Raw genomic sequence first — 21,678 nt, forward strand, 5'->3', positions numbered from 1 at the left:
CATTTTATATAAATTTACAAATGAGTGAGGTTAAAGAAGAATTTCATATTCTCTAAATTACAAAAGTCAGTATTTTATGGTGTTTAAATCAGCACTGAAAAAGCCTTAATCTCACCTACCCATGAATTCATAAAATACCATTCTTTCACATTTTATGTCAGAATTTAAAAATCAACTTACATATTAAGCATCATTAAGCACTGAACTTTAAAAAGCCACATTACATGATTCATACAAAGCCACTCCTGCCTCTTTACTGTCCTTTTCGCTTGTGCTATGACCGAGAAATTAAGCACGGGCTTCCATCGCTTCTCTCTGGTCACGTTGACACACAGTCAGGAGTGGTCAGCTTGGCAAATGCCTGGCCAGGTGGGTGATCCAGGATGTTTTGGGAACAACGCTTTCCCTGCGAACTGTGGTCAGAAGTAGAAGTCTTCTATCCTAGCACCCTTTTGTTTTGTGAGGGGTGGGTAATCTATGGCCTTGCACAAAAGAGATCTATCTTCAAATTCCCATAAAGCCAGAATTTTGTAGATATTACTACATTTTTGTAATTTTACACATTCTTCTTCTTGACCATACTTATGAGGGCATTTGTTTTAAATATTCATAATTTCCAGAGAGACTAGTTTCAGTAGGAGGTTTCCATTAATAATTTCTTGGCAGTGTTTAGGAGATAGAAAGATCACATCCTTTGCATTTCATTTAAGGATTTGACATGGCTTCTTTCCCTGGTTGTACATACATATTTTGTCTTGATGTTTCATTAGCCACCCGAGACTTAAAAACAATATGCAATTTAGCTATTGGCTGTGTGATTCTGTAATCACAAAGAGATTTGCTAATTCAGGGTTCTGTTTTCTTAAGGTCTTTACAGTATCAAAAAATTCATGAAAAATCAGATCATATCATCTCTTTTCTTCTTCATAGAGGACGTTAATGACTTTACTTCTTTTAACTTTTGGTCTTCCAAACCAGGACTCTGAAGCCTGGAAATGTTATGACGCCATGACAAGAACAATAATCCTTAATCAATAATCTTGTTCATCTCACGTGACTCCTCTGATATGGTTTTCTTGTTGGTAAAATGATACATGTCCTCATTGTGATGATACAACATTTATATAAAGCGTTTAGCTTTCAGAAAAGTATTTTTGTTCCCATTAATAATGCTTGGGCAATATAACCACTAAATAAATGGCTCAGTGGTAAAGAATCTACCTGCAGTACAGGAGATGCAGGAGACATGGGTTCAATCCCTGGGTCAAGAAGATCCCCTGGAGGAGGGCACAGCAACCCACTCTAGTATTCTTGCTGGGAAAACCCCGAGGACAAAGGAGTCTAGCAAGCTATGGCCCCTGGGGTCACAAAGAGCTGGACACAACTGAAGAGACTGAGGACAAGAATGTCTGTTATCTTCTTTGTTTTCAGCAGCAATCCCCAAAAGATAGATAGAACATACAATTGTTTAACTTTATCAGTGAGGATCAGTTCAGTTCAGTCGCTCAGTCGTGTCCTACTCTTTGCGACCCCGTGAATCGCAGCACGCCAGGCCTCCCTGTCCATCACCAACTCCCTGAGTACTGAGTCCCAATTTAGGCTAAGAATTTCCTCCAGATAATAAGACTATGGTGGTGCTGAAATCAGAAACCATGATTCCTGTTGCCACATCTGTGACTTTAAAAAACAATGCAACTATGAAGGACAAGGACATTGATTTTCCCATTAAGTCTATAAATGATACAGAAGGGAGGAAAACTGGCAAGCTCTTTTGAAACTGGTCATAAGTAAATTCTAAGTGTAATCTTAATTAGAAGGGGAAAAGAACGGATGAAAAGAGTATTTACTGAAGCCATTATTACAAAGTTTGGTTTGGTATAAGAACTCATCTCTGTCATCAAGTAGGCATAAAACGTTTGCAGCTTGGTTTTCATTGAGTGAGATTTTTCACTTTAAACACTGCAATGCTGAGATATTGATTTGTTTGTAAAGAATTCAATAGTTGCAAATGAGTGGAATTGGGGGCTGATGCAAAATTAGTGTGTTGGTTGAATAAATGTATGACCAGAAACCAATGGCAACCCACTGTAGTATTCTTGCCTGGAAAATCCCACGGACAGAGGAACCGGGTAGACTACAGTCCATGGGGTCACAAAAAATCGGACACTACTGAGCAACTTCACTTTCACTTTTCAGGAACCACTTGGTTGAGGTTAACCAATTATTTTCTTAGTTTATATTTTAATCGAATTCAGTTTTTTCAGAGACTAGGTAATTTCATGGACACATGTTTGTACATATTAATAATTTGTTCTGCCACTCCAGTAATTTCTATTTCCTCTCTACTAATATCCAGGTTCCCTAATTGCACATAATACCATGGGGAAGAAAGCAGAGAAACAGTCCGCCAATATGCAGGGCTCCCTTTCTCAGAGTTCTGAGAATATTGTACCACCCAGATAGTCACTTTGACTATATATATATATATATGTTCAGTGAATTCTCATTTTTTTTTTCATTTTTTGTGTAGGCAGTCAATGATGAATCATAATTTTTGATGTATGATTAACCTAATAATTAAAATTTCGGTTTCTTAGAAATGATAATTCTAGTGTTAAAAAAAAGATTTCTAGCTTTGTCCCAGAATTAATGCATCAGAATTTTGAATGAATTAAGCTCCCACTCATAAGTGGTGCTTCAGTTTCATGTCTCAACTGTAAATTTTTGAGAACTGCTCTTCCAATTTGGATTAACATTGCAGGCATGTGCTCCAGTTTTTAACTTGGAAACCAGCTGACCTGTGACCCAGTGCCAAAAGCATGACTAGAGCAGGTTACAGCCAAACCATGTCATAATTATAATCTCAAATAGAATATGATAAAAAATTTATGTAATATAAATAGCTGCCTTAGATGCTTACTCAGTGATTCTGCTGTGGATTTTTTTTTTTTTTAAACCGGGATTTCCACATATAGAAGACTATTGTACCTTTCACAGTGTTTTATGAACTGTTTTTGGTTGATAATTTGTTAACAGTATGGTGATTTGACTTCAAGGTGCTAGGAACTCTAAGAATTCACTGCACTTATCATCTCATCCCAAATATGTAGCATAAGTTTCCAGGATAAACAGCAGACCTTCACTTGCAAGCGTAGGACTGCATGCTCTCTTATATGTTGTCTCTTTTTTACTGCATGTTCTGCAAAATAGTAATAACTGGATGTTCTGGCTAAAGCTTCAAAATGACCATTGTAAGTCAGTGGTTAAATATCAATTTGCAAACTCTGCTTTATCACTATAAATCTGGATAGACTATTTATCTAACTTTAGCAAAAGTTTACATAATATTACACCTCCTTGGTAAATAGTGAAAAGTAATAAAACTAAATATTGGTTTATGAGCCCAGTCATTATTAATTCAATTCATTGTGCCATAATGCTACTTTAGTTTAAGAGAAAATATTTATATACTACAAAATGACTTGAGAATAAAAGACTTAGATAATCCATTTAATATTGAAACTCTTGTATTCCTGAGTCACACATTAATATGTGTACATATTGAAAGCTATATATATTTTTTTTTCTTAAAGTTGTCCTTTTAGCTTTCTGGTAAGGGGACTATTTTGGTTCAAATTATAAAAGTACTTACAAATAAATATTCATTTTTTACAAGTAAAGACTATGAAAGAATTAATCTTATGGTAATAATATATTAGCTTCCTCTTATTTCAGATAATTTTTTGAATTACAAAAGAATTTTTTATTATAGAGGTAATATAGTAATGGGAGAAATACAAAGGTACAAAAAATATAAAGAAGCAATAAATAATACTTATAATTCAATATCCTGAAGCAACTACTGTAATTAATTTGTCAAATATACATTTAGTCTTTTTTATATGTGTATTTTACATATTTGGAATTAATCCTCTGCAAAAAGAAACAAAAGCCATTAGAATCAGGAAAAGAGCAATTTAGATGGATACACAGGACTGCTTTGTGTCCAGATTATCTGAGAACTAGTGGGTAAAGGAACTTATGTTTAAATCTGCTCTATTTTATTTCAGTTATACTCCTGTTTCACGGTTGTACACTCAGTTGTTGTAGATTATATCAGACTAAAAACTGGTTACTAGCCTAGGTAAACAGTTTTGTTTTTTGAGGGAGGACAATATCCAAATACAATGAATTGTTTTGTGATTTTGAGATTAACTCACCCTCAGTGGTTCAGGAAATGTTTATTTTAGAAAGAAATGCAGAGAAAAATCATTTCTAGGAGCTTTCTTTACCCACACCCTAGAATGACTTTGGAAACCTTTTTTAAATTAGTTATAGATAGAACTAAATTGTCTTTTTGCTATTTTAGTAGACGTACCATACATAATTTATCAATAAACTAAAATATATTAAAGCAAGCCCCTTTAAGTTCCATTCAAAATTAGAACTCCGTATCCCGCAAATGGCCTCACGCTCTCACTTTTTTCTTCTGTCCATTGCTTCTACTCTCGACTCTTTTTTTTTTCTTTTAAATTTGTCTAAACAAATTTTGGGGAAATTTCTGAGGACAAAAAAGGCTTAAAATGATATCAATGAGATTTTATTCTTGAATGTTCTTTCATTTTATTGACAGGAATAATACTTTTCCCTGTGGAGGTTCAGTAGTTTTTTTTTTTTTTTTCTTCTTCCTTTCTAATCCCAACACTGAATCAAATTATGGAACCTCTATTTCAACAAATTGTGGAACGTCTCTTGGTTCCTGGTGGCTCAAACAGTAAAGAATCCGCCTATAATGTAGGAGACCTGGGTTCAAGTCCCCAGTTGGGAAAATCCCTTGGAGAAGAGAATGACCCACTCCAGTATTCTTTCCTGGAGAATTCCATGGACAGAGGAACCTGGCGGGCTACAGTTCATGGGTTCTCAAATAGTTGGACACGACTGAACGACTATTTCACCATTGCTACATCCTATCAGAATCATCTCTCAACTGTTAAGGTCTGTGTTGGAAGACATTAGGAGATTTAGTCCTACCTCAAAGTAAAAACATAATTGATAAAATTTTATGTTTATATGTTGACTCGCATGCAATCGTTTTTCTTCTATTGCTAAACTCTTTGATATCACAGGCTTCCTTTTTTAACTTCCAGAAATCTAGTCTCCATATGAGCCCTCTGCTAAAATCATTCTCTAAAATGTTCTTAATGGCCTCTGTGCCCACAGTGACCATTCTCAACACAATTCTTTTTATTCTCTTAAGTATTTGCCCTTTCCAGGCCCTTTTCATGAAACCCTTCTCACATGTTTTCTGTGAGATTTTTAAAAATTAATTTAATTAAATTAATTCAAAAGTACAGACATACAGATGATACCACTCTAATGGCAGAAAGAGGAACTAAAGAACCTCTTGATGAGGGTGAAAAAGGAGAGTGAAAAAGCTGGCCTAAAACTCAACATTCAATAAACTAAGATGATGGCATCTGGTCCCATCACTTCATGGCAAATAGATGGGGGAAAAGTGGAAACAGTGAGAGATTTTATTTTCTTGGGCTCCAAAATCACTGCAGACAGTAACTGCAGCCACGAAATTAAAAGACATTTACTCTTTGGAAGAAAAGCTATGATAAACCTAGACAGCATATTACAAAGCAGAGGTATCACTTTCTGACAAAAGGTCCATCTAGTCAAAGTTATGGTTTTTCCAGTAGGCATGGTAAGATGTGAGAGCAGGACCTTAAAGAAGACTGAGTGCCGAAGAATTCATGCTTTTGAACTGTGGTGCTGGAGAAGATTCGTGAGGGACCCTTAGTCAGCAAGGAGCTCAAATGGGTCAATCCTAACAGAAATCAGTCCTGAATATTCATTGAAAGGACTGATGTTGAAGCTGAAGCTCCAGTACTTTGTCCACCTGATGCGAAGAGCCGACTCATTGAGAAAGATTTAATGCTTGGAAAAAATTGAGGGCAGGAGAAGAAGGGGGCAACAGAGGATGAGATGGTTGGATGGCATCACTGACACAATGGACATGAGTTTGAGCATACTCCAGGAGATTGTGAAATTCAAGGAAGCCTGGCATGCTGCAGTCCATGGGGTCACGACAAATTTGACACAACTTAGTGACTGAACAACAGCAAGGAGTACCATTGCTTTACAGTGTGGTATTAATTTCTGCTGTACAGCAAAGTGAATGAGTTAGACATATACATATGTCCACTCTTTTTAAGATTATTTTCTCATATAGGCCCCTTCAGAGTCTTAAGGAACGAGTTCCCTGTGCTATACAGTAGGTCTTTGTTATCTGTTTCATATACTGTAGTGTGTAAATGTCAACCTGAAATTCCCAATATATTCCTCCCTTCCTTCCCCCTTGATAATCTTGTTTGCTTTCTACATCTGTGACTCTATTTCTGTTTTGTAAGTAAGTTTATTTGTACCATTAATATTCCACATACAAGCAATACAGTATGATATTTCTCTTTCTCCATCTGAATCACTTCACTAGTATGATGATCTGAGACTTCAGTTCCCAAAACGGTGCCCTTTCTGAGTATCCCCTTGAATGTTCCTAGCTCAAGCTGTGCACTCCCCTGTCTTCCCCTCGCTGAGAGAACTGAGGGTTGGGAATCTGCTCTGAAGGTATACAGGCTCAGGCTTAGCTCCTGGTGTACCTCTGCACCAGCTGGATGGCGTTAAGAATGTCACCGTCTCTTGGTGACATTTATTTATTTTAAACATATGTAATAAGGACAAAGGTAGGCCTCCATGGTTACATGGCTCCTAGGCAGATGGAGATATCCAGGTACCTTCCAACTGTAGGCTTTTTTCTGTCTCCAGGGTCCTCATGGTCCTGAACGGAGGCACTAAGTCTCTTTGTCAATATTATCAACCTTGATATTTCATTTTAGGTTTTTTTGTAAATGTGTTTAAAGTATCCACCACAGCACCTAACATTGAATAGACACTCAATAAATGTTAGCTGTTATTTTCATTAGCATGATTATTTTTATTTGCCTATTGACTAATTAATGATGACATCTTGCATATTTTAACCTTTCGTTATTAATACATCATGGTGAAGATGTTTATACATATTTATAAGACAGTAGATTGATTCCCTTAATGGTGTTACTTCCCATACTCCTTTCTATTCTCAGTGCTTCCAGTTTACAAAACAACAAAAAAGATACTACTATACCTTTTTTAATTGTTTTTCTTTTTGCTCTGGATTTGTAAGAGTTCCTTATATATTTTACATATTAACTCCTTATCATTATGTGGCTCAAGAGTATTTTTTCCCATTCTGTTGGCTGCCACTTCACTCTCTTGCTTCCTTTGTTAAGTAGAATTTTTTTTTTTTTTTTGGTTTATATCATCTACTTGTCATTTTTTTTGCTTTTGTTGCTTATACTTTGGAAATGGTGGTTGCCAGCAGCTGGGAGAGGAGGAAATGGAGAGTTTCTGTTCTGTGGGGTAAAGTTTCAGTTATCCAAGATAATTATGTTCCAGAGATCTGTGAACGACATTCTGGCTATTGTCAGCTGTGTATTCTGTGCCTCGCATGTCGACTGTTCTTACCACAGTTTTAAAATTAAGTAGGTAAATGAACAGATGCCATTACTGGAAATAAAACTGGTGCTACCATTCTTGCAAATGATATTCAGTCACCCTCAAGAGCAACATATTCTTGATTTTAGTGTGTATTTTATGACAAAATGGCAATGACACTACACCTGCAAAATAATTACCACTGAAGCTCTCAAGCTCCAGAAGGCAAAGTGGAAATCTGTATGGCCATAAAATAATCTAGCACAGTGTTTGAATGTCTCTGAAGATTAATAATATTTGTTGAGAAATGAAGTGATGAGGTCAGAAAGTCCAGCTTCTCTAGGTCAAAATCTACACCAGGTATTCATTCAACAAATATTTATTGAGCACTTGCTATGTGTCAAGCTCTGTTTAGGATCTAAGAAGACAAATGAATGTATAGATATCACTATTCTCTGGAACTTTGCATTCTAGTAAGCAAAGACAGGAAAAAGTGAATTAAAAAGTGCATACATAAATGTGTTAGATGTAGTAAGTGCTACAGGCAAGAGTAGATCAATAATAAGGTCAAGAGCAGGGCATGTAGGAAAGTATTGGGTAACACATCATTTCCTGTATAACAAACCACCTCAAATCTTAGTGGCTTTGTTTCATGTCGTTCGTAATTCCATGATTCAGCTCTTTGACTGAGTTAAGCTGGTTGGTTCTTCTGCAGTTTCATCTGGTGTCACTCACGAGGCTACAGTAGACTAACAGCTCTACTTAGGGGTGGATGACCTAACATGGGCTCACTCGCATACCTGGTGGTTGGTGCTGCTTCACCCTCAGTGGAGCTAGCCTGTGCCACCCCACAGGAAAGCAGACTTTCAGGATGATGAGGCTGGAAACCGTAAGACCTTTTGAGCCCTCAGCTCAAACAGATCACTTTCACTGCATTTTTTCTGACCAATTCAAGCCACAGGCTTACCACGATTCACAGCAAGAGGAAGGAAAACCTCCATCTCTTGATGAGAAGAACTGTATAGGAGTTGAGCTAGTTTTAGCCTACTACAAAGGAGGAGTTACTATGTTAAATTAGATAGTCAGTGACATCTCTGGAAGGATGACATAAAGGCAGAGACCTCTGGGATGTGAGAGAACATCAGCAACATGACTGTCTTTGAGGAATGCATTGTGAGCCCTGAGAATTCACAGCACAAAAATGCCATGGTGAGGAAACAACAAGCTTACAGGCTTTGTCTTTCACTCCATGTGAGGTGAGAAGAACCATTGAGAGGGTCTTGAACAGAGCAACAAAAGTTCACATATGTGTCAATAGGATCTCTGGTTGCTGTGTTGAAATTGAACTTGAGGGTTCAATAAGGTTCAGCAAGGAAGGAACAGGGAGCCCAATAATAATATTTATCTGGAGAGAAAATGATAGTGCCTTAAATTAGAAGGGCAGTACTGGAAGAATTTTCTGGAACAATTTGTAAAACTAATCAGATAGAAAACATTCTTGGATTGTATAGTCTTCCCAACCAGAAGGTCGACTTTCCTAGGAAAGAAAATGTTAGATTTTTTTTTTTGTATGTGTCTTCCACTTTGGTATTTGAAAAACACTCACTGGCTAGTGAAGACTTAGGCCTTACTGCTGGATTGAGCATAATCATTGCAGGATGCCAAATCTTTCAGAATTTATCAACAGATGATGTTTAACGACCTTAAGCAAATAGATAAGCCTATTAAGATTCATTGATACTCTTCAGATTGCATTTCTATGATACACTGAAGGACAGCAGATGATTTAGAGCTAAGACATTCTGTCTGGGTCCAAAAGTATTAAAAATCCATCCCTTGAAATATAAATGATTGTTAAATTAACTGAACAAAAAATTGTCATTAAGTCCTTACTAAGTGAAAAGTGGTAGTTCAGTGATTCAAATTCATACAGGATACAGTTCTCAAAAGCACTAACATTTTATTGTGGCATGGAGAGTGTTAATTTTATAAATAAAGTAAGGTGAATTTATCAACTAATGTTCTAGTGTTGGACAGAAAGCATGAATAGGCACAGAGAAGTGCTGGGAAGATCTAAGTGTAGGGTGTTCCTGGAACTAGTTCATATCTAGGTGGAACATTCTTCAAGAGATGGGAATATCAGACCACCTGACCTGCTTCCTAAGAAATCTGTGTGCAGATCAAGAAGCAACAGTTAGAACTGGACGTGGAACAACAGACTGGTTCCAAATCGGGAAAGGAGTATGTCAAGGCTGTATATTGTCACCCTGCTTATTTAACTTATATGCAGAGTACATCACGAGAGATGCTGGACTGGATGAAGCAAGCACAAACTGGAATCAAGATTGCCGGGAGAAATATCAATAACCTCAGATATGCAGACGACACCACACTTATGGCAGAAAGTGAAGAAGAACTAAAGAGCCTCTTGAAAGTGAAAGAGGAGAGTGAAAAAGTTGGCTTAAAGCTCAACATTCAGAAAACTAAGATCATGGCATCTGATCCCATCACTTCATGGCAAATAGATGGGGAAACAATGGAAACAGTGAGAGACTTTATTTTAGGGGGCTCCAAAATCACTGCAGATGGTGACTGCGGCCATGAAATTAAAAGATGATTACTCCTTGGAAGAAAAGTTATGACCAACCTAGACAGCATATTCAAAAGCAGAGACATTGCTTTGCCAACAAAGGTCTGTCTAGTCAAAGCTATGGTTTTTCCAGTAGTCATGTACGGATGTGAGAGTTGGACTATAAAGCTGAGTGCCGAAGAATTGATGCTTTTGAACTATGGTGTTGGAGAAGACTCTTGAGAGTCCCTTGGACTGCAAGAAGATCAAACCAGTCAATCCTAAAGGAAATCATTCCTGAGTATTCATTGGAAGGAGTGATGCTGAAGCTGAAACTCCAATACTTTGGCCACTTGATGCAAAGAACTGACTCCTTGGAAAAGACCCTGATGCTGGGAAAGAGTGAATGCAGGAGGAGAAGGGGACAACAGGGGATGAAATGGTTGGATGTCATCACCGACTCAATGGACATGAGTTTGAGTAAGCTCCAGGAGTTGGTGGACAGGGAAGCCTGGCGTACTGCAGTCCATGGTGTTGAAAAGAGTCAGACATGACTGAGCTATTGAACTGAACTGAGGTGAAACATTGGGATTCTGGTGATATTTAAGGTGTAGAGGAGTCACTACTAATTTCAGGTTCCTTAGTTGATGATAAGTGCTCTTCCTTCTTGTTGCAAAGTACTCACTCCTAAATTTCATGACAGTGAATGAAATATTAATGTTTTTTGTTGTTTTTATTCATTTTGCAGTAAAAATGATTTATATATGTATGTGTATACTAGTATATAATACTGTATGCAGCCATTATGATAATTTATGAAATCTTAAATCATCTCCTACTGAACCTAAATACAGAAGATATTACTTTTAGAAAGAAAAGGAGCTTATTACTTTTACTTAGTATCATGTTTTCAGTATTTTGAATTTCAACTTTTATATCATCCAAAACTATAAATGACCTCACTAGAGATGAAAGATGCTTTATGTCATGAAAAACTGGTATAAAATAGTGTTTGTGACACATCATAGTATATTTCGCTTAAAAAACAAGATGAACACAACAGTTTTATAATCTGTGTTTAGCTAAATTCATCCACTGATAAATCATACTTGGTAAAAACCACTACACAAGGGCCATGTTATTTGCAAGTGTAGATAACATGACATGCAGACCTTATACTTCATAGGACTGTTCATTAATTCTGTTTTAAAACAGATTACATCTAAAATTTAGTATTGAGAAAAATCTCTAGGAATGAGAAAGACAGCCTTGTGTCTCACTCAGTGCCTTCCACAAGCTTCCTAGATTCACTGCGCTTCACTTTCCTCATCTGTAAAATCTCTAGGAATGAGAAAGACAGCCTTGTGTCTCACTCTGTGCCTTCCACAAGCTTCCTAGATTCACTGCGCTTCACTTTCCTCATCTGTAAAAGTAAGTGTTTGGTGAAAGATCAGGGCTTCTCAACCCTGACTGCACACTAGAATCATCTGGGGAAAATAAATAATTCCAGGCCCCACCTCAGACTTTAATTTTTAAAGGTCTCCAGATGGCTTTAATATACAATAAGTGGTGAAAACCAATGGGCTAGGTGATCACTAAGGTTACTTCTCACAAAACTTCCTAATTTTATGATTCATTGTATTCTGGCATAGTAATGGTTGCTAGAGATAACAAATCTCTCAGTATTTCCAATGTCCTGGAAACTAGATTGCCCTTAAAGACTGTTTCTGCTCAAAATTGAGAACATTTCCTTATCTGTACTCCAAAATTTCTGTATTATGAGAATAATTTATACAAAGAGACATATATATATTATTCATTTGAGTGTAGCATATACATTAAAAGTGATACAGATTCACCTAATTCTTAGACATTAATGACCATTCTGATCGGGAAGCACGTTCCTTCAGTGCACATACATTTTAAGGACAGTGTACTCAGAAGCTATGTATTAATTTTTTCAGTTTAGTTCAGTTCAGTTACTCAGTTGTGTCTGACTCTTTGCGACCCCATAAATTGAAGCATGCCAGTTGAAGTGATATTGTAGCTATTTTGATTTTGAATAAACTGACTGTCAACATCCTGAGATTTTATAATAAATCTCCTAAAGTGTGTCACTTATTCATGATAAACACTTTACATATTGATGTACCATGAAGCAGTATAAACAGTTTATAAAAGACTGATCTGAGAGGAATATTTAGCTGTATTGGTATTTCAAAAGATACAAGTTTGTTTTCTTGACACAGTTTTGAAATGTGTCACTGTGAGTTATTGCTGTCAAGTTTTTTACTAACAACTTTTCATTGGAGTGAATGGATAATCTTTTTCTTTAATTGTAAATGCTAAATAATATAATTGTTTGCTATATTACTTAGTTCTCCCATGAAATCAAGAACCCAACAATGAATTCAGAGCCAAAGAAATATCATATAAACTCTTAGCAAATTGGGAAAGGCCTCAAATAAATAGTAAGCTGGGAAGTAATAGATTTGGGGTCTTGTATTTTCACAGAATTCTGTGCTTGTGAGTATGTATTTTCGAGTACTTGTGACAGGCAGACTCTGTTCTTCTTTTATCCAGCCTAATAATAGGAAGAAGGAAAATAGGTATAGATGACAGCTAATGGCTAACATGGGTGAATGTAGGTGTAGCCAACAAAGAATGTGCTGGTTATATGAAATTTCTGCAGGCCTAGTTATTTTTGAAAACTATTTGAAAAAAAATTAGTGTCCAGAAAAGACACTATGAAAAAAAAAAGATGTGATTTTTCAGTATCACAATTTTGTGTTTGTTTCTGACGTCCTCAGTCTGTTAGTCTTATTATATCTTTAATGTTCATACATATTTCATTGTATTTGCTTGCCCCATTGATTACAAGGTACACTTAATAACTAAAAATAATTCACAGTTATACCATTAATCATGGCATGCAAATCTCTGAAATTAGAAGAATAATGTGACTGCTGGAATAGTCCACGTGTTTTAAAACCTTGTTCTGTGCAGACTAAGGAAGCCGTTTTGCTTCACATTATCTCTACCACCATAACAGTTTGTTTTATAAGGTCTCCCTGAAATCAATCAGATACATGTGCCATGCTTTCAAAGAATTTTGTACAGTTGGAATAGCTATGAACTGTTTGGAAATACGGTGACATATATGGTTTTTGTAATAATAGTAATGTGTATGCTAGTGATTTTATAATATCAAGAGGTTTTATGAAACAATATAAAATTTAACATCTGATGGCATCACACTTATTATTACTCAACTCTTGGAAGTGACCAAGTATAGAAGTTGCTAGTTACCCCTCACCTATCAAAATTTTTCACTCCTACCCATCATCATATTCTGGTGTTCTGCCATCAGATGCATTATTTGTGTTTTATGACTTGTGTTAAACTGAAGAGAACACATCAAACTGTACTCAGTCACTTTTATTATCTTAGTTTAATCAGATAAAGTCAACAAAGGGATAATAATTCCAAAGAAAACTAAGGACAGAGGTTATGTAACCTTAAGAGGGGACCCATCAAAAGGGGCCCAGTGAGATTAGAAACATTTCATGCTTGGGGGGAATGAAAGATTAAAAAATGGAAACCAGTGTCACTTACTTCCCAGTTTTGCCTGGGGCTGGATCAGGTCAGCACTACATCATTGTACAGAGCAAAGTAAATTGACCTACTTTTCTAAAGATGTCATATAAAATTTACATGATCTTCAGAGTATGGCAACATTGTATTGAACATAGACTATATCTGACAGTCAAAGGTTAGTGATAGCTAACATTTTTTGAGTAAACAAGCTTTTGCTACCTAAATATAAACATGCCACTTTGTCTCTTATGAGGCCTTATTTGCAGTAGTTTTTTTCCTGGTTAAGACTTTGTTTTGGTTTATTGGTCATAGCTACATAATGTGAAAAGTGTAAGTATTGGACTGCATCTTGAGAGTAGAAATACTGCTTTCCAGGATGAATAAGCTGCTATCCAGGATGAATAATGCAATGTTATGCTTTAAAAATTGTCAGATTCTCTTAAATGTATCATTCTTCTTTAAACTTTAATCTACTGAGATAAACATTTTTTATTTGGCCTTAACTGTTTGTCACAAGAAGATAGACATAAGAGACAGACAGTCAATTATATATATATATGGTTCTATGACATCATGAGAAAGAAAAGAGACCTACCAAATTTTTAACTGACTCATATTAGCTGGCTAATACTTAGAAGTACTCGGGTAAACTTAGTTATAATTTTTATGTGCCTCTTCCCAAATATAGTCTATACTTTCTCTTTAAAAAAAGTTGTAACTAACAGTATTTTGAGTCATGAATATTAATGATATCAAGTCAATATTAAAATAAAATTAATGAATGTTAAACAGATATTGCATCTAAATACCAAAATAGGGATAGTGTGAATTATATTCTACAACTCAACCTGGAGGTCCAGCTATCACAGTGAAACCTCTGTCATTGAAATAGACTGCATTCGTATTTAGCCCAATAGCTTTAGGCATTCATAGATATAGAGTAGGTGAAATAAAAAGTACCTTATCAAAATTAACATCAAGCCATGTGTTCTGCTTCTGGAGTTTTAGAGTCATTTTTAACATAGATAGTAACTTGGTTTGAAATTTAAGCACACATATACACACAGGTTTGCTAATCGGAGAGTTTCCATGCCTAAGGGAGGGGAGGTGACAATTGGTGCATTCAGTATATAACACGTGTAATGATAATCAAGTTGATTGGTTGAACTCCATAGCTTTTTTTTTTTTTTTCCTTCCTCTTCTTGTGGAGTAGTTCAGTCGGGGGTGGATTCTCCCCCATCTTTAACCCCCTCAAGAAGGCGTAGGTTGATACCATTTTTATTGTTCTGCTGGGGTGGGAAATAAACCATATGCTTTAGAATTTTGAATGGCTACACCAAAGGGAACATTGAAGCAGGCCCTCTTTCCCCTTTCCTACCAGACTTTGAGGTGGAGTTATTCTGCTATATGTTGTAGCAGACTCCAGGTTAGCTTAACGCTTAATGCCCCACCCCGGGAAGAGAGGTGGGTGGGGATGGGGGGAGCAATGTCAAGGGCTTCAGAGGAGCTCGGGCTGAGTGAAGTGTGGAGTGGGAAGCTTCTGTCTGAGACCCACCCCTCCCCTGGATACCAGGCAAAGGCAATGAGAGTCGGAACCAGCTGATGCCGCTGCTGCTGCTGCTGCTGCTTCCCATTTCCAGGGTGAAATTTTCACAGCAGCTAATTCTAAGGGGAGGGGGAAAAAAAAATCCCTAACCAACAGCGGAGAAGATTCTATCACCCAACACGAGCTATCTAACCTTTTAGGCAGGCTTTTCAGAGAAATCCTCGTTTTAAAAGCCAACATTCACGATCCAAAAATACGGGACGGGAATCAGAGCTGGTATGAAATGTGAAAAGCCTCTTTACACTCTGAGTGTTTGAAACGATCCGATGAGCATAGGAAGTGGCTGCCAACGCTCTGGCGGCTGCTCGTGCCGCCGCCGCTGCCGCCGTTCCTCGCAGAGGGCTGGACAGAGTCAGTCCCGGTTTCAGCACCTCCGGCGCTGGACAGCTCTCTGCACGCTGCACCGCCGCCCGCCTGCTTCCTCCAAACACTCTCGCTTTGCCTTACTGGAGATGCATCTAAATTACGTCCTATTCAACAACAAGTAGATTTTTTTTTCCCTTTTTCCTGTACGGGAATTACAGTAGACGATTCTCTCAATTAAACTGCATTTGCTTCTTTACGGAATTGGCCGTCAGGCGTATTTATCCCGATCTTCCCCCCACACTTTGCAGGAACGATTCTTTGGGAACGTGGTCCACCCAGGGATGTAAAACTGTGCTTACCGATGCATCCCATACGAAATGCTTATGTGATCGTCTCTCTACCTTCGCCATTTTGGCTCAGCAACCTAGAGAAATAGTAAGTAACAAAGGGAAAACACGGCTTTAATGCAAAGGCAGGGACGTTGTGGAGAGTGTTTCTCCAGGGAACTGCATTTTAAATGGGGAAATGGAAAATGTTGCAGGGTGGCAAAATTGGGTTCATCTCCTCCTTAGCTACAGTGGCTTGGTGAAATGAATTCTAGTTGGTGTGCTATAACTAAATTCTACTCAATTTTATGTCTTCTAACTTGAAATTTCTGCAGTATAGTTTTAAGTATGTAGTCCAATCATATTGCTAATATGCTGCAAACTTTCAAATAAAAATAATTGTCAGCTTAACCTTTATTTTAGAACTCGAAATCTGTTCTGGGGGATTTGTAAGGATACTGTTAGTAGTAGAATGAAGACCCCAGACACTATAGCCAAACACATTGCATATCTGCATTGGATATTTTCAGTACAGGTTTTCTGGGATGTCCTTGGGTATTTATTTTTAAAACATTAAATGAAGTTTTTGTGAAAGTATGGACTATCAGAAACTGTAAAATCATTCCTTAGAAGTATATAGGTTTGCAAAACTAGTTTCTGAAACAGGCAGCTATATAAACTGTCTGAAAGAAAAACAATATCCTCATCAAAGGTATTTTGAAAAATTATTTCAGAAATTGAAATGGTAAGATATAATTATTAAGATAAATGTGACTTTCTGTCTAAATCTGGCCTAAATATGCATCACTCTTACTTATTTTGATAACCAAAAATATCTATAAAATTCATTGTACATATCTAAGATTTGGAACACACTTGATCTTAAAGTATATTTCTTTAAACTTCTAATACTAAAAATATGAAAAAACAGTAGATTTTACTAGTTAGTACCATGTTAGTGTCTGAAGAAAGAAATCTCTCAAATCAGTGACTGCTTGTGATCTTTATACATTTTTTAAAAAACATAAGGTTTTACTTTTCAAGGTCATATATTTAGAGAATGATATTGACTGTGAAAATTAACTCTATATTTTGTTCACAGAAAAAAGAATCACAAAATATATTCTAGGTCTTATATCTGAAATTTGATTTTCCTCTATATTCTAGGAGGCCAAGCTACTGAAATTAAATGAGAGGATACTTGACTTAAAGCAAAGTTGTCAAAAGTCAGAAAGTTTGAACATTTTTAAATATCTAGTTACCAGATTTGTATAACATAATGGATTGTAAATAGGAGGATCAAGGTACATTTCGCTAAAAGCACATATTGTAAAATAACTGAAATGTTGTAAGTTGAAGAAAAATGAATACTGCTTCAAATATCAGCTAGAGAAAATTTAACATGTTAATGCTGACCAAGTTGTAACTTCAGTGATTTATTTTAGAAAGCAATAAGTGGGTATATGCCATAATCAAGCACTGAAAACTCTTAAGGCCTTCATTACTTCACAGTGGGAGAGAGGGAGTAGCTAGAATTAGTCATTTTAGGGGTTGAGAATATGTGAACAGAGTGGTTACTGGATAATTATCTGGTTACTATAACAACTATATTGGCTATTTTTGAGTGTTAGGATAGTTTGGTTGAGTTTAGAAGTTATTTTAATTTATTTTAAAAATCCTCTTTCTCTCTCTCTTTTTTGTGTGCTTCTTTTGTTAATCTGCAGATCATGGAATCCTCCAGTACACCTTCAGTTACCCTAATCGTAGGCAGTGGCCTTTCTTGCTTGGCCTTGGTCACCCTAGCAGTTGTCTATGCAGCGTTATGGAGGTATGTAATCAGTTAACACACTTCAAATGGAATGCTGTTATTCAGAGTTAAATCAGAGAATATGATAACTGCTATATGTCTCATGTTTTCTTGATTTACTGAAAAAAGTACCTTTAAAACAGCTATAATTGCTTTGCTTGAACTATAATAAATGAACTCAAAAGTGCTAAGTAAGTGTTTACTTAATTTTCTTCTCTATATTTTCCTATGATAAGAAAATAAGCGAAGCATACACACACACACACTCAATTCAAATGATGGTAGTCTTCAACAAGTTGCTTATCCCCAAGTATTCTTAATACCCAAAATTCAGTCAATGTGTGGTTTATACTTATCCCAACTGCTATTGAGTTTGAGAGTTTAATTGATACAGTCAAATTAATTTCTCTGTTATAGAAATATGGTCTACAAATTCTTGTTTTAAACACATAAAGTCAATGTGTCCCAGACAATGAGTAAAATCTTCTATAATATTAATATATTAACATAATAAATACCATAAAGCTTTAGAAAAGGTTTCTTGGTTGAATGTTTCCAAAAAGTCAGATTTTGACAAACTGATTAAAAGAAGTCAGAAAAAATACATAGACAAGAGGAAGTGATTGAAAAATACTGTTCCATAATATATGAAACTGCATCTGCTTGATATTATGTGAAAATATAGTATTTTCCTAAGATTTTTCTTATTCTATTAATGAGAATATTAGACTTGTAAGGCTTATTATGTCTACTGACATATTGTTAGCTAGTATGTAACAAAACTTCCCGATAAATTTTTAAATGTTAAACATTTTTATTAGTTAAAAATATTGTAAAAACAGTTGCTATATTAATAACTAGATAATTGTATATTATTGTTTGAATACTTGAAATATTAAAATTGCAAAGATTGCCAGCCCTAGTATTTTACTTATCTTTCACTTAATACAAAAAAAAATTCTATCCAAAAATTAATTATAATTTATTAAAGAAAAGTCATTTGATTGACATCTATTTTTCGAAAAAAAGTTTTTTGTTACATTTTTTACTCTTTTGAAGACAAAAGTTAATTGTCCAGGATAGTATATTGTCAAAGATATTAAAATTTTTATGCTTCATACAAAACTAAAGTATGTATACATTCTTGGTCTGTTGGTGTAGATAGGTAACAGAAGTTCTGCCTTCCCATGAAGGGTAGTGAAATGCTAAGAAAGACAATCTAATAATCTATGATCAGTCTTATGAAACGAAAGAGATGCTTGGTCTAGGCATAGCATAGTAGACAGTAGAATCCTGGGTTCAGGGCTCAGTCAATCAGGCATTGTCCTGATAATATAAGAGCAAGACAGGCAAAGACTGGAAAGAAGCCTTTCTCTCCCATAGTTGCCTAAAAGGTTCTTCTAAGGAAATGAGGCAGTGTTTACAGGCCAGGATACTAGGTAATGGTATCACAGTTCATCAATAGCATCATAATTCATATTCACTGAGATATTCAGGACTAAGTTCCATTTGTCATTACATGGAGTTCAGTCACCAGTTTCACCTTTTCTTCACACCTCAACACATATGGCTAATGCTAGCACAAACACTGCTGGTGTAAATGATATAAAAAGTTTATCCAAGAAGTATGGAATTAATTAGTCCCTAGTAAAGTTTTCTGTAGTACAGAAAATCCAGGAAAATCACCTATTGTAAGAGTTTTCCAGGAATTACCAGCTGAAAGTATCTACCCAATTTTGACATGACACTTAGAAGTATAAAAGACAGTACCCAGAAACAACATAAATTTGAATTCCTAACAGTTAGTGGCCATCAGCTCATTGTCTACAGGTAGAAGAATTGAAGTAATATTAATAATTTGATAGAAGTTTCAAGATTCAAAAACTATTGATATTAAGTGGCTCTTATAGCATGAATGCTCAGGATCCAGCTGCCTTTTTTTTAATTAAGAGATTTATAATTTTTGCTTTCCTAATATATAAAATGTGTGAACATCAGAATTATTTTATATATAATTACTACTTTGAAATGTGTTGATGTCTCGCATAGCTTATTAGAAATGTTCATCAAAAAATGAATCCACTGTGACGTTCTCTCCACCTATAAATATATTCTGTGGAGTTATGTTATTACATCAAAGAGCAACTGAGCATGTCTTTCAGCCCATATATTGAAATGATTCATTCACAAATTTTGTTTAAAACATAAAACATTTTTATAAAAAGTTTTCAAAGTTGAGATAACTAATAAAATTTTAAGGCAACAATACTACAAAGGAAATGAAAATGGAAAAACTCTGCAGGTTGGTCAGTCTAGGTCCTTATTACCCTGATTCTTCTATTTACTGACTAAATAATATCAATGAAAACTTTTAAATAACATCTATGTACTTGTGGTGTCATGGAAGCCTTTCATATCACATCAAGGGTCAGTTTGTGCAGTCCTTAAACTTTTTGTGATACATATCCCACCCACAAAATAAGAAGCAACTTAACATTTGATGATGTTTTCAGTATCCCAGTGTGTGGTTTATTATATTTTTATATATTGATAATGCAGGGACAAGATTAAGCTACTCTTGAGCCCATTTTTATTTTTTAATTGAGAGTCAACTTAGGCTCCTTCTATGTTCTGTGAAGAAAGGAAGTTTCTCTTATGTTAAAAATTGCTTTTTATATTTTATTGTTACTCTTGTTTCTGTTCTGCACTCTTTTCTGAACTATGTGGTGGAATGTAGGGCCTCTGCCTTCATATTCCTCACAGCAGAGAGAAAGAACTTTGATAGATTTTACTTTCTAAAGTGTCTCCTGCTCTCTCGCACCCGCATGTAACCTGCACAGGGAAGCCCATGCCTGCTGTGGACAGTGATTTCATGTTCTAATACAAATCGAACAGTCTCAAATACACAGCAAGAACAAATACATCTTTTTTTTTTTTTTTTAACTGGCACTCAGTGATTTGCCACTGGGTACAGGAAAGCGAAATAGCTACTACCCTGTTAGGGTAAACAGCTGGTAGAATATTTGATTCTGAGCAGTTTTCTCCATGAATTACATTCTTGATGCACTTAAAAATTATGTGACAGACCGTATATAAACTCTTCTTCATAAGGGTAAAATATGGCTGCTGCTAAGTCGCTTCAGTCATGTCAGACTCTGTGCAACCCCATAGACAGCAGCCCACCAGGCTCCCCCATCCCTGGGATTCTCCAGGCAAGAACACTGGAGTGGGTTGCCATTTCCTTCTCCAATGCATGAAAGTGAAAAGTCAAAGTGAAGTCTCTCAGTCGTGTCCGACTCTTCGCAACCCCGTGGACTGCAGCCCACGAGGCTCCTCCGTCCATGGGATTTTCCAGGCAAGAGTACTGGAGTGGGGTGCCAGACGCCAAGTAATTTTCTAGCCTAATGATGAATAATTTGTGGACGGGGTTAGTTTTTAGCAATAAAGATTCCTTTTCTTTTTTCTTGGTTTGGAACAATTACTCAGGAAAAGAAAAATGTTAAGAGTAACAACCTAAGTACTTAAAAAAACTTGAGACAGTGACGTAGTGGATGAAAATGTGGTTTCATGAAAGTGAAAGGGATCTTTAGCAATAAAGATTCCTTTTCTTTTTTCTTGATTTCTGGAACAATTACTCAGGAAAAGAAAAATGTAAAGAGTAACAACCTAAGTACTTAAAAAACTTGAGATAATAACGTAGTGGATGCAAATGTGGTTTCATGAAAATAATGGCATCTTTCTAGTAAATGGTGTGGGGCTGGGGGGATATTTCAGAATTTGTGTGGATTTTTTTTCTTTTTGGTTCTAGAGTTTCACCCATTGATGAGTCTGCTGACAATTAGCATATTATATATACATATATAGTAAAAGTTCTTATACTAATTTACATAGTTCAAAGAAATTTTTTATTTCTAGTAAAAAAATT

At 35.9% G+C, this 21,678-nt stretch overlaps 1 protein-coding gene across 2 annotated transcripts in view; it reads left to right on the forward strand.

Moving 5' to 3' along the window:
* Positions 1–21,678, forward strand: part of ADGRB3 (adhesion G protein-coupled receptor B3) — an 881,695-nt gene that overhangs the window by 694,980 nt on the left and 165,037 nt on the right. For both annotated transcript variants that reach the window (XM_061427126.1, XM_061427127.1), the window contains exons 18-19: positions 15,929–16,055; positions 17,671–17,774. In XM_061427126.1, the coding sequence (XP_061283110.1) occupies positions 15,929–16,055; positions 17,671–17,774 (231 nt within the window). The remainder of the gene's footprint in view (positions 1–15,928; positions 16,056–17,670; positions 17,775–21,678) is intronic.

The sequence above is a fragment of the Bos javanicus genome, chromosome 9 (genome assembly GCF_032452875.1).
Source record: "Bos javanicus breed banteng chromosome 9, ARS-OSU_banteng_1.0, whole genome shotgun sequence".
Classification (NCBI taxonomy): Eukaryota; Metazoa; Chordata; class Mammalia; order Artiodactyla; family Bovidae; genus Bos; species Bos javanicus.